This window comes from Octopus bimaculoides, chromosome 2, assembly GCF_046866305.1.
Source record: "Octopus bimaculoides isolate indiv1 chromosome 2, ASM4686630v1, whole genome shotgun sequence".
NCBI lineage: Eukaryota > Metazoa > Mollusca > Cephalopoda > Octopoda > Octopodidae > Octopus > Octopus bimaculoides.
This window is the reverse complement of record NC_142929.1, coordinates 154,264,497-154,279,667: the sequence shown is the minus strand read 5'-3', so window position 1 is coordinate 154,279,667 and position 15,171 is coordinate 154,264,497. Positions and strand designations below refer to the sequence as shown.

Genomic DNA, 15,171 nt, shown 5'->3' with positions numbered 1-15,171 from the left:
TCGTCTATTTACTACACAGAAATGGAGAAAATAATTGCTATAATCATCGTGGTATATTAGTGCTTTCGGTGGCGGGAAAGATCCTCGCTCGGGTTGTTCTTAACAGAATAATACTTCATATAGTAAATCGATTATCTGAATCCCAGTGTGTCTGAATGAGATGAATGTACAATGACTCATAAGAGAGCCGTTGAAGCTGTTGACAGGTCACTGTGAGATATTCGAAATAATGATGTTCCAATGGGAGGTGTGACAGTTGTTCTATCTGGTAATTTTAGACAAACCCTTCCAGTTATCCCAAAGGAAACGAAAGCTGATGAAATTCGTGCATACTTTAAATGATCACATCTCTGCACTACATAAAAGTGGCAAATGTGTGAACGTATCTCCATGATGATAGATTATCTGAACAGTTTATTAATACTGAGAGAAGGAAGAGTAGACAATGAAGGTACAATAAATCCATCACCTATTTGCACCATGGGGAAATCAGAGAAAGAACTTATTAACAAAGTCTTTCCAAATCTCAGTGCACAACATAAGGATCACAGATGGTTGAGTGAAAGGGTAATTCTAGCCCCGAAAAATATTACAGTGAGCGTATTAAACTTCGATCTCTTAAGGTGCCTTCCTAGAAATTGCTAACCATATAGACCTATTGACATTGTTATTGAACCATCACGAGTAGTAAATTATCCAGTTAAGTTTCTAAACTCACTGGAACCACCAATTTTACCTCCTCATAAGCTTGACTTGAAACTTGGAGCACCTATAATGCTTCTAAGAAATGTAGATCATCCATAATTCTGCAATGGAGTAAGACTTACTGTGAAGAACATTTTGTCACATTTTATAGAAGCTACTATACTCTCTGGATGTGGAGCAGACAATAATGTATTCATTACTAGAGTTCCATTCTACTAAATACCTACTCATTTTCCAGTACAATTTAAAGGAGTACAGTTTACAATTACACTAAGTTTTGCAATGTCCATCAACAAATCGCAAGGGTAGACATTATCAGTAGCTGGTCTGCAATTAGAAGAGCCTTGCTTCTTTCATGGACAATTGTATGTTGGATGGTCATGTGTTAGCAGTTCAAAAGATATTTTGATTTACACTCCACAGGGAAAAAACTCATAATGTTGTATATAAAGAAGTTTTATCATAACTTGCTTTTATGTGTTTTCTATTTCAAGTATATTATTGTTGATGATCTCACAGAATTTATGCCAGTAATGATAGAATCACTAATCACAATAATCAAGAAAAAACTCATATATCAAATTTTTGAATGAAATCTCATTATCTTTAACCCGGACAACGCCGTATGCTTCTGCTAGTATGTGTGTGTGCGTGTGTGTGTGTGTGTGTGTGTGTGTGTGAGTGTGTGTATGTATGTATGTATATATATGTATATGTATGTATATATGTATGTATGTACGTATGTATGTATATACATATATGTATATGTATGTATGTATCATGTGTGTGTATGTATGTATGTATGTATGTATGTATGTATGTATGTATGTATGCATGTATATACATATATGTATATATATATATGTGTGTGTATGTGTATGTATGCACGTATGTATTTATATACATATATGTATTATGCGTATATATAATGTGTGAAAGTGTCCCTATGACAATTTGGTTACAAAAGATATTGATTTACTTGGTTTGCAGTTAAAGATGTTAATAGCCGGAAAATATAAATTGAAGTCTTTGCTTAAGTATTTTTTTACTACAGTATTTAATCCTCTGATGACCAAATTGGAGTCATTGGATGGCGTGTGTGCCATTCAATAACTTCAGTTTGATCATCATATGGACACTCACATGTAAGCACACACAAGCACGCACAGCACAATCTCACGCACACGCGCGCGCGAATATACTTGCATATATACCATATCATTAACGCATAAAAATAAAGAATTGGTATTACAAAAGTTTTCCTCGCTCAAAATAAAACGCCCTACACGAAACAGAATCCATCCACATATAAACCAGCGTATGAATATAATTTGATTTTCACTCCTTAAGTATTCTTATATCTAAATGAAACTACAAGTCAGTGCGAGATATAGAATGGAACCTTACATTTCCAACAACTTATGGGGCGGGGAGTTTGTGTGTGTGAGTGTGCGTTTGTGAGTGTATGTGTATGCGTGCGTGTGTGCGTGTGTGTGTGCGCGCGTAGTTTAATAATGAATTCTTCATTAGAGAACTTAGCAAGATCCTGTGAGAATTCAAAAATTTTCCAGTAGATAGACATATATAAAATGATTATCTCTTAAAGTAAATGAGAAATTACGGAGATGTACTTGCATAGCAAGTGACCTGATCTGAGATCGTGTGCTGGAACGAAAACAATTGTAGCGTGGAAGGTGTTTATAAGCCATTTAAGAAACACACAAAAACCGTTAGATTCACTTCAACAGTTAAATTTAATTTGTCAAAATATTTTCGTCGCTCTGTGACCGCAACCTGTTCCCTGACAATTTCAAGAAATTCATTAATTAATAGTAAAGTTTATTTGCCAACAGAATATGTTGGTACTAAAAAAGACAATGTTACTGTTGTTTATGCACCAAGAAAACGTATTTTCCTGCTGGTTGTCGACACATTGTCTGTGTACGAATGGTGTTTGCAAGGGAGGTCATCGCTCCCAACTCCAGCCTTACGTGATACTCACAGACCATGGTTCCTGGGTGGTTACCCGTCCTCACTATGAGACGAACACTAACTGTTGATGAAATCTTTCCCCACTCACAAACACTATATATTCTTTAAGCGATACACAGTTGCTGATCTCGTATAGAGAAAACTTGTTTTAAATCTCTCTGCAGAAAATTGAAATTTCGTTTTTAGTGCGGGCATCTGATCGTGTCTTGCAAACAACTTGCACATGCAAGTGCTACCAATCAAGAACTCCGCATACCGGAAGCCAGCAAGTGTATGGGGTCATCAGGAGAGAATGCGCGTCGTTTCGGGGCCTACCTTTCGACGGCATCAATGCGCACCGGCCCCCCTCACTGATATGAGGCCCCACTTGCTAGATCAACTGATTATTAAAACAAAGCTCAATATTTCTCTAGCCATCGCTCATCGTCTCTTTTTAACCAAATCCAGTGGCTAGCCTTCTCCACTGTAGTTTGGATATCGGTAATGGTGATATTTACCTTACGATGAGTTAGGCCTAACGATAACAGCAGTCGTTTCACACTGTTTCCTACAAATCCTCTACATCCGACTTCGATTGGAAAATGCTCCGCTTTCCAGCCTGCGTCTTCACATTTCTCGAGGAGGTTTTCATAACGGTCCATCTTTCGAGCCCGCGCGGCATCCATATTATCTTCATGAGGAACCGTTAACTCAACTAGATTTACAACTTTTCTTCTTTCACACCACATTAAAATGTCAGGTTTTTCCATAACTGGGATGGGAAAGAATGCCTGGCACCCAGGCAAATCTGCAGTCACTTCCCAATAGTCGTTCCACTTTTCATTTCTCACAGGAATTTTCTTGTTCTTTTTCTTGAAACGGATCCGCTGACCTGAGCGCACGAAGGTAATAAAATCTTTAGATGGTTCTTTTAACGGTTTTTTCTCAGTGTTGTTGAGATGAATTTGGTTCTTCATAGCATTGAAGATAACCTTCAGGACCAGGTTGTGTCTCCATGTATATCTATTCAATGCTAAGGAACAGTTGGAAAGAATATGTTTCAGTGTTCCGACCTTTCCGCATCTGCATATGTCATTCTCTGAGACGTTCCATCTTACGAGATTCCTAGATGACGGCAAAACATCATAGGATGAACGAATCAGAAAACTTAGCCGAGATGTTGTCCACTTCCATATTTCATCCCAACGTATTTTCCTCTCAACAACATGTTCTTCCCATCTCTTTATCTGTCCTTGTTGACTACATCGGACCAAATGAAGCTCTCTTCTCTCTGCTTCCCTTGTTTTGACGCTGTTGCTAACAACAGATCTGCGTTCGCTCCGCATCATATCTGCAAACGGTTTGAACTGATTTGCGCCAAAACCAAGTCCTCTCCGATGGTTCTGTGTTGCACCCACCATATCTCTGTGTATAAGAGAAGACAAGATGTCATCAGCCTCTGCTTCTGCTTTCCACTTCCTGGCTGTTTTCACCTCTGGTGGGTTCTGCCTGATTTCCGTATCCTTCGATTCTCTCAGCATCGTCACCGTCCGTATCTTTTCTAGTTTGTATATTTCGACTATTGATGCTAGTGGTAACTGCAACGAACCTCTTTTAGGCCTTTTAACATTTACAGAGATGTTTGGGTCTCAGATTTCCACAGCCAACCATAGTTTTGTTGAGTGGAACATTTTTCAGAAGTAGAGAAAGAGTTACAAAGAATTTTGACCTGAGTAATTTGCATACTGACAGAATATGAGCTAACAGAAATAATCTTTCTTGGCTCACCCCTTTGTCACAATGCTAGGATCTTGTATTTTAGACGTTCGAAATTTGAATAGGATTTTCATTTTCAAGTCTTTTGTGTAGGTAAAAATGTAAATTATTTACTTGAGTTTGATATGTTTTCTTTCCTACATATCTGGCAAGTTTTTGTTTTTTGTTGCTTTTTGTTAGCTGTTTTTGGAATGTTACCTTATAGTAAGTGACATTAGTCGTTTACACTGACAGAAACAAGTAGTTCAACATGCGCATGTTGGTATATCAATTTATAAAGCAGTTATGCTACTTTTTCATTACTTTCGGCTTAACCCTCGTGGCAAAGAAAAACAAATTTTATACTTATATTTACTATGAAGTTTGCAACAGCACTTTTTATTGTCATAAAAAAGAATATAAACTAAAACCTTAAAGAACGCTATTAAATGACAGTACTTTTGATATTAGATTGCTTTCACTTTCTGACTGCTATCGTTTTGTAATGGAAATAGAAATTTGACTATTAGTGGTATATGAAATTAAGTTCAAACATGATTTTACGGTTGAATCTATTTAGAATTACAATGTGTTGAATGAAATAATCAACTTACCTTCGGTTAGTGTGAAAATAACTCGATTAGATATCAAGTCTTTGTGCCTTAAAACTTATTCAGCTGAACTGTAAAGACGAAACAATTTAATGATAAGAAATTCTAGGAAACCTTACTAAGAGTTCGGAATAAACTATTTAGGCCTTTTATAATTTCAGAGTAAGTCATTCAAATATAAACACTGAATATTGTGAAGGCTTCTTAACATAATGACTTATGAACTTGACAGAATAAACAGAATTCTTGAGGGAGGAGTGCGTTAATCGAATTTAACTTCGTAATTTGTAGTTATATCTTCGACTACAGGTAGAATATTTTAATTGACTTTATCTGTAGACCTTAAAAGAATTTCATAACACTCACATCGCATTTCATTTCCTTAAAATAATGATTCCTCATGTGGGTTACAAACCACGTACTTTAGTAATGCTGAATCTACTTGCACTTCAACAGTGGTGAAATTGAAAGTTGCCTCCTGTGTGATTTGATCTACGTAACAATACCACAAGGCAATTATTTCAGTGTGCTTGTGCTTCTATCAGATCATCAGAATTTTGGTTCCTTAAAATAATGTTATACAGTATAGATTTTTCTCTCAACAATAATATGCTAGATTATAAAATGGGTCAATGGAATTATTGAATTCTTCCAATAATTTCAATAATTCCAATAATTCCAATAATTTACACTTATATTATACAGGAATTCAAAAGTATGAAAAATAATTTTTGTTTTTTTAATAATGCAATTGATACCCTTCGCTGATAGATTTAAAGGATAAGCTGAATAACAGTGTATTAAGAAATCATTGAAGCTTATGTGAAAAAATATAGCTATGACAAGAGAAGCTATTATGAGTGTGTAATTCTGTTGATTTTTTTTTAATCCCAGGAAAATATTGCATTATTTTATCTTAACAAAACGAATTAGAACATTTAAATTCTTTATGATGATAATGATGAGGTGAAAGAACAAAAACCAACGAATTAAGAAAAGATTGATGGAGGAGGACAAAGAATGGTAGAATCAATTATGTAGTGTTAACTGGATGAATGTGGACAACTTTCAGTCAGAGTAAAATTGCATTTTTAATGGAAAATGGGAATATATATATATATATATATATATAGTAAATTGATATAAATATTATATGTCTATGTGTTTATTTATCTGTAGATGCGCCAGTTGAGGCAAATGAACCAAGAAGAAACACCAGGCAGCATCCTTTTAGGAAACAATATTCGTCCAACGATGCCATTGAACAGAAGAACTATAAGGACCAATATAAGCCCAGAAGCACAGGTAAGAGGTTTGTGGTAATGACTGTGCGGCGAATGAATATCTATGCTGGTGCTGACATATAACATTAATGTTTAAGATCGCAGAATGAGATTAGAGGGTGAATATGCAGGCAATTCTAGCAGATCGAGATAATGAAGATGGGGATGGTGATTTCACTAAATTTAGTGATTATTACTCGTTAAATAAATAGATATCACATAATAAAACTCTTTCAAAAATGAAAGAAATAATTATTATTATCATATTCATCATAATTTTAAGTTTTATTCATTTTCTACTGCAATATCAATAGCATCCCCGTATTGCTGAAGCGTGACCAGCATTATGTCTTGCGTGTGTAGATCTTTGTATACCACATATGTGTAGCTTTGTCGTAAGATTTAATGTTTCATTTTAATATGCATGTACATCTAGTGTGAGTCGTGTTATTTTGTTAGCTACATATTTATTTTATCTTTTTTGCTGTATGTGTTGTGCGAGTTGTTTATTATTATTATTATTGTTATCATCATCATCATCATCATCATCATCATCATCATCATCATCATCATCATCATCATCATCATCATTATCATTATTATCATTATTATTATTATTATTATTGAGTTTTTGATTATTATTATTATTATTAAGTAGCATTCCGTCTGTCTTCATATACTAAATTCAAATTTTGCCTAGGTCGACTTTGCATTTTATGCTTTCGGAGTCGCTAAAATAAGTATCAGTCGAGTACGGCGGTCGATGTAATCTACTAGGCCCCAACCCCAATATTTCAGACCTTGTGCCTGTAGTATAAAAAATATTTATTATTAAGGCGGATAGCTGACAGAATCGTTAGCACACCGGGCGAAATGCTTAGCGGTATTTCATCTGCCGCTACGTTCTGAGGTTGACATTGCCTTGCATCTTTTCAGGGGTGATTAAATAAGTACCAGTTACACACTGGGGTCGATGTAATCGACTTACCCTCACCCTCCCAGCAAATTTCAGGCTTTGTGCCTATAATAGAAAGGGTTCTTGTTCTTATTATTATTGCCTTTGCACAGCTTCTAGCGCTGGACATGTACTACGCTGTCAGCTGTTCACTACCAGTGAACTAAGGTAACACCTCTTATTTTTCAAATACCTTCCGATGAACTGACTTGGGCTTCATTTATACCATAAAGTTTGAGGTCATCCATGAATAACAAATGGTTGACTTTTTGTTGGCGGCTTTTGAATATATACTCAGCTTTTGCTTTCCTCAGAATCAGTGTCAGTGGTATCAAGCACAGTACAAAGATCAGTGGGGACATGCAGTTCCCTCGAAGATGTCCCTCCTAATTTCTACTGTTCCTAAACTTCTTCCGTATACGGTAGACAATTACAGGCCGATATCCTGTTTGCCACTTATGTGGAAATTATTGACTGGAATACTCGCAAAGTCAATGTACGAACATCCGGAAAAAATGGCGTCCTACCACATGAGCAGAAGGGTTGCAAGCGTAAGTGCAGAGGTACCAAGGATCAACTCCTGATAGACAAAACTGTACTTCAAGACTGCAAGAGGAGGAAAAGTAACTTAGCCATGGCATGGATCGACTATCGTAAGGCGTATGATATGATTCGTCACTCTTGGATAATGGAATTTATGAACCTATTTGGTATTGCATCGAATGTTGAGCGATTGCTTCGAAAAAGAATGGCGAATTGGAGGACGGACCTGACAGCATATAGAAGTTTAGGGACAGTAGAAATCAGGAGGGACATCTTCAAAGGGGTCTACCTGTCCCCGCTGATCTTTGTACTGTGCTTGATACCACTAACACTGATTCTGAGGAAAGCAAAAGCTGGGTATATATTCAAAAGCCGCCAGCACTATTATTATTATTATTATTATTATTATTATTATTATTATTATTATTATTATTATTATTATTATTATTTATCACCATCATCATCAGTATTATTATTATCGTTTGGTTTTCATATGCTTTGCATCAGCCACTGAAGCTTTGTTAAATTTAGTTGAAATAATACCCTTATTACGAAAAATTTGTTGAATCTTTAAATAAGGACCGTACATCACTGGATGAAAGGAGGCTGTCAACATTTGCCATAAAAGGCACAATTTCTGTAATATTAATTTGCTTCTGACTTTTTGTTTTGACTCTTTGGGTCTAGGCAACGACAACAGATTCATTAAGGAGGTAGTAGCATAGAGATCTCCTCACACTACAACAAACTTGCTCGAGAACAACGAAAACGATGGCGTACGGATGGAAAGATTATATATATATATATATATATATATATATATATATATATATCAGTTTAATCCTTTCCATTGAAATACAATAGTACTAAATATTCAATATAGTATTATCAGTAGCTTATTGAATATAGAATTTTTTCTCGATATTCAACAGCTTTTGAGGTATATTGATATCTGATTCTGCATAAATAAGTGAAACCTGTAAACTTAACATTCCAAATATAAATAAGTTTTGATCTCTTGACCAAAAACGTTACAAATATCTACGTTATCATCATCAAAGATATTCAACTATAAAAGAATATGGAAGGCTAACAACTGAAACCATTTTTTTATTATTCGTTTTCAAATGGTGCTATTGCAGTGCGCATTCGCTGAATAGTTGGGGGCTATACTTTCACTATGTTCTTTCTGCTTTAATATTTTCCAATTTAACTATAAATGCGAATCTATTTTTAACTGAACATTCAGTCTGTTCGTTTATCGCACGTGTTTCATAAATAGCTTACCAGCCACCTAATCCTTTAGGCAAGGTTACTAATACTAGTAGCCTTATATAAAGTCTAACAGTAAGATATGACTTAATTCAATGTTTTCAGCGACAATTATTCCCATGTTAATCATAGCTTAACAGCTTTAAGCAGTGTAAACATAAAATAAGATCTACTTTCTACTGCAAGGCGATAGCAAATTTGCAAACACGCTAAGTAAATGTAAAGATTGAATGTAGGTCGAGAATCAGATAAATTCTTTCGTCGTAAGCGTGTTTAGGTAAATGTAATGTTTTTAGTCGACGCTGTAATACTTTTTAGACATATGTTAACAAAAGTTTAGGAGGCGCAATGGCCCAGTGCTTAGGGCAGCGGACTCGTGGTCATAGGATCGCGGTTTCGATTCCCAGACTGGGCGTTGTGAGTGTTTATTGAGCGAAAATACCTAAAGCTCCACGAGGCTCCGGCAGGGGATGGTGGCGAACCCTGCTGTACTCTTTCACCACAACTTCATCTCGCTCTTACTTCCTGTTTCTGTTGTGCCTGTAATTCAAAGGGTCAGCCTTGTCACACTGTGTCACGCTGAATATCCCCGAGAACTACGTTAAGGGTACACGTGTCTGTGGAGTGCTCAGCCACTTGCACGTTAATCTCACGAGCAGGTTGTTCCGTTGATCGGATCAACTGGAACCCTCGACGTCGTAAGAGACGGAGTGCCAACAACAACATAAAAATGTTTGCTAACCATCCTCGGACATAATAAACGAGGTTTACTTGGCCTGGTTTCGAAAGATGTTAGATTCTCTTTAGAATTCATATGCCCGTCTCTTCGTACAGAATTCCAGGAAATCCGTCCGAATTGTTTACAGAAATAATGCTTTGCTGGTAGCAAATTCATTAGCACTTGCATTAATCAGCATATATAATTAATTTTTAATGTATATCAAAGTTAATTTGTTTTTGATGCTTTGGACAAATGCAGACAAATAATTCTTGATATCTCTTCCATGGATAGTAAAAGGTACATCAATTTGATCTGGTTTCGAATATTGTTGGATTCTCCTCAAAAGTCACTAACTAAATTTCAAATGGATGCAGTGCAGGAAGCAGTCAGTTGTTCAAATAAAATTTTTTAAATAAATGAAAACTAAATTTAACATATATATATGATGGGCTTACAGTTTCCGTTTGTCAAATCCACTCTAAAGGCTTTGGTCGGTCCGAGCCTATAGTAGAAGGCACTTGCCCTAGGTGTCACGCAGCGGGACTGAACCTGGAACTATGTGTTTAGGAAGCAAGCTTCCTACCACACATGCACACCTGCGCCTGTATATATGTGTGTGTATTACAGTATGAGTGCATGTATTTATACTTGTGTACAAAGACGTTATTTTATATTTACATGTACACGAGTAAATGGAAAACTATGATTTTTTTTTATCGTCTTCCTTAGATATTATTATTGCTTTGGTCAAATTCAGCTCTGATCGAACGCATTCATAATGAAATGAATTCAAGCCATAACGAGTTTTCCTTTCGTACGCCTAAAAATATAATCGCCAATAGTTCCTGAACTTTATGACGATAGGATATGATCTGATGGAGATTTGGTTGCCATTCCTAGCAACTTGAGTGACTGCGTAGGTTGTTTTAGGGTGGTGTTGTTGGGGAGAAATCAGTAAATAGGTAGAAGTTATTGTTTGAAGGAAATAAAGTTGCATTTTGCTGCTGCTCTCTCTCTCTCTCTCTCTTTCTCTCTCTCTCTCTCTCTCTCTCTCTCTCTTTCTCTCTCTCTCTCTCTCTCTCCTTCGACCTCGTTCTCTCTCCCTCTCTTTCTCTCTATGCCTTTCTTTTACTTTGATAGTTATCTCTTTCCACTTTAAATACTATTGTTATAAAACTATAACCACTTTATCTATTATTATAAACAATAACTTTAGTTATGTCAGAATAATATATCAAGACTGCCGAGAAAATTTACTATACACTGAGAAAACGGTGAAATCTAAGATATGAGTTAAGAAAGAGGGGAGGGTATTGCAAGAATGAGGAAGATGAATTGATATGAGAGATGAGACAGGGAGGTGAATGAGTTGATGATAAATGTATTAGTATCGTTAGATACTACATTTACTCAGATTAGTAATATGTGCTGTTGAAAAATGTGTTTTCTAAGACATCTCGTAATGAAAGTTAGATAAGAAAACTTAAAGGAACTGATCTTTTCACCATCTATTTTGATCTGAGAGAAACACTGAAAATATTTATCTTAAGCCATTGATGTATTTCTGAATGGTTTTACACATTTATTCTTTGCAATCTAATCTTTCTGTATTTTCAGTCGAAAGAATGTTCAATAAAAAAAGAATTATTTTATACTGGTAAGTAGTTACTTTCTATATTTAATATTTTTACTGTGTTTTATTTTCTTTTTCTTTTTTACAGACACCTAGGAAACTTAAATGAGAAATTGTGTACATGCTTAAAGCGATGTGTGTATGCGTGTGCATATGTGTGTGTACGTGCGCGCACATCTGCTGGCGTCTAAAGTAAAAGAATGCCAGTTTCCTCCTCTCCCTCTCTCTCTTTCTTTCCCTGCATGAGCCTGTAAACATATATTTCAAATATATCTAGGTACACTCGTCACTCTATCTCTCTCTCTTTCTCTCTCACTCATTCTTAATGTTAGGTTTAATCCACAAAATGTTTTTTCAATGAAACGCTGAAATTATAAATAGACAGACAGACAGACAGACAGTAGATAGATAGATAGATAGATAGATAGATAGATAGATAGATAGATAGATAGATAGATAGATAGATAGATAATGAATTTATAACTGTTATTTGTCAACTTTTGTTCAGAATTTAATATTATAGCTGTTATCAGCTGAGAGATACGGAACACCTTTCATTTTTTTTTTTTTTTTTTTGCAATTATGATACAATTTGTTTTATCATAGAACCAACACTCATTTGAATACTTCTGCGAAATTTTAAGGACATTGCAAGTAATTTTTTTCACTCTCAAATAAGGTCTTTAACCACGAAAAGGTGACTGGCCTGTTTACTTAGAAGAGATACCCAATATGGCATTCACACAGTGAACGATTCAACTCAAGTCATCTAGGAAGCATAACACCAAAGAAAAGGAGAGCTTCCATTTTTGAAATTAGGGGCTTATTATTCATAATCATTGCACAAACACAGTTTACAATAATAATGTATAAAGGTAATTTTGATTTGTTTTAATTCTCTATTCTTCCTCATTTTCCATCATAATCTGTCATGATGTATTGGACATTTTTTTCAATTTTTAATGTCTTCACTCTTTAAGATATATTTGTTCCCTGTAAACATATACTACTCTATAAGAGTTATTCTTTACAGAATGATTTAAGCTGTATATATTGTAAGCTAAACACTCCATCAATGACAATATGTTCGGTTTGAATACTCCTTGTTATATTGTTATGTTCAATAATCTATTTAGTTTTCACGTGTTTAGTGTTAGATATAAAATACATATACAATTAAACTGAAGGCAAGTGTTGCCTCACGCACATTATGGCTATACTTTTTTCAATGATCTTTAATATATAGTGGTGCTATTAAGGATGCACACATACGCACAAACACACACGCACACACGGGGAGAAAGAGTGAGAGAGAGAGTGAGACAGACAGGCAGGCAGGGACGTCTAGTTTCGCAAATATTAATGAATTATTATTTTAATATCAATAGCTTAAACAACGGCCACAGCAACTCTATTGCAGCTATAAACGGACTAAATATATTCGGTTTCGTAATCCTTCTTCAAATGGCGATCAGGATCAAAGTACAATGATAGAGAAAACAAAATGTGTAAACGTCATTAAAATAGGATTTGCTTTTATCACATAATCTTGCAGCTGCTCTTGTGAAGACACACACACACACATACACATTTTCCATAAATATTCCTTAAACTATGCACGGTTTGAATCTGTTAGAAGTAACAGGGAAACGTTGATCTTTTTTTATTATTGAACTATTAACCTCAGCTCTTCTGTGTTACAGCAACTCTCACTGCTTAAAATGGTGTAGTCTTCATTCTTCAACGTGTGCTATGTATACGACCCAACAAATGAGGCTCTACGTGGTAACTAAACCTGCTAGAAATAGCAACCAAATTACCCTCGGTTCACACCGTCCTGTGTTTATGAAAAAAAATGCAGTTGTTAGATTAGGTAATGGAAATCCTAAATATATATTGCCTAAAAAACAAAAGACAAGCTGGTTATATCTGGGGCAATGTTTGCCATAGGGTTGTCTAGTGAATACTGACTTGGGGCTCATTAACAATAACAGCGTACAATGTTTATGTATTCCCACGGGAATGAAACGTATATTGAACGAATGTTTCCAGCAACACTATCCACTAAACCACGAACATGTGATTAAAGTATATTTGAGAATATGTGCTGCTAAATTCATGGTAGCCATATTGAACTGAACTCAACCCTAGATTATCTCTTTACTGCGTTGAATAACAAACCTGTAAACTACATCATGATATCTTTTATAAATTTATTCATATCTAGCATGCATTATGCAGATATATTTAAACCAGAGTGGTATTTTCTTTTATCAATCCAAGAAAATTAAAGTTGACCTTATCGGGATTTGAACTCAGAACGTTAAGTACCGTAACGAAATATTGTAAGGTATTTAAACCGGTACTCTATCGATCATTTTATTTATATTTATATATATATATATATATATATATATATATATATATATATATATATATATATATATATATATATATATATATATATATATATATATATATATATATATATATATATATATATATATATATATATATATATATATATATATATATATATATATATATATATATATATATATATATATATATATATATATATATATATATATATATATATATATATATATATATATATATATATATATATATATATATATATATATATATATATATATATATATATATATATATATATATATATATATATATATATATATATATATATATATATATATATATATATATATATATATATATATATATATATATATATATATATATATATATATATATATATATATATATATATATATATATATATATATATATATATATATATATATATATATATATATATATATATATATATATATATATATATATATATATATATATATATATATATATATATATATATATATATATATATATATATATATATATATATATATATATATATATATATATATATATATATATATATATATATATATATATATATATATATATATATATATATATATATATATATATATATATATATATATATATATATATATATATATATATATATATATATATATATATATATATATATATATATATATATATATATATATATATATATATATATATATATATATATATATATATATATATATATATATATATATATATATATATATATATATATATATATATATATATATATATATATATATATATATATATATATATAATATATATATATATATATATATATATATATATATATATATATATATATATATATATATATATATATATATATATATATATATATATATATATATATATATATATATATATATATATATATATATATATATATATATATATATATATATATATATATATATATATATATATATATATATATATATATATATATATATATATATATATATATATATATATATATATATATATATATATATATATATATATATATATATATATATATATATATATATATATATATATATATATATATATATATATATATATATATATATATATATATATATATATATATATATATATATATATATATATATATATATATATATATATATATATATATATATATATATATATATATATATATATATATATATATATATATATTCTTATTAATATTTAGCAGAAGTAACAGAGTAACTCTCGGAACTTGAGTCACTCTGTTACTTCCGCTAAATATT

General features: G+C 32.3%; 1 protein-coding gene across 3 annotated transcripts in view; it reads left to right on the top strand.

The window, feature by feature from the left end:
- LOC106870474 (carbonic anhydrase-related protein 10) overlaps positions 1-15,171 on the top strand; it is a 588,026-nt gene that overhangs the window by 468,404 nt on the left and 104,451 nt on the right. For all 3 annotated transcript variants that reach the window (XM_089347963.1, XM_089347964.1, XM_014916580.3), the window contains exons 8-9: positions 6,222-6,347; positions 11,434-11,473. In XM_089347963.1, coding sequence (XP_089204089.1) covers positions 6,222-6,347; positions 11,434-11,473 — 166 coding nt within the window. The remainder of the gene's footprint in view (positions 1-6,221; positions 6,348-11,433; positions 11,474-15,171) is intronic.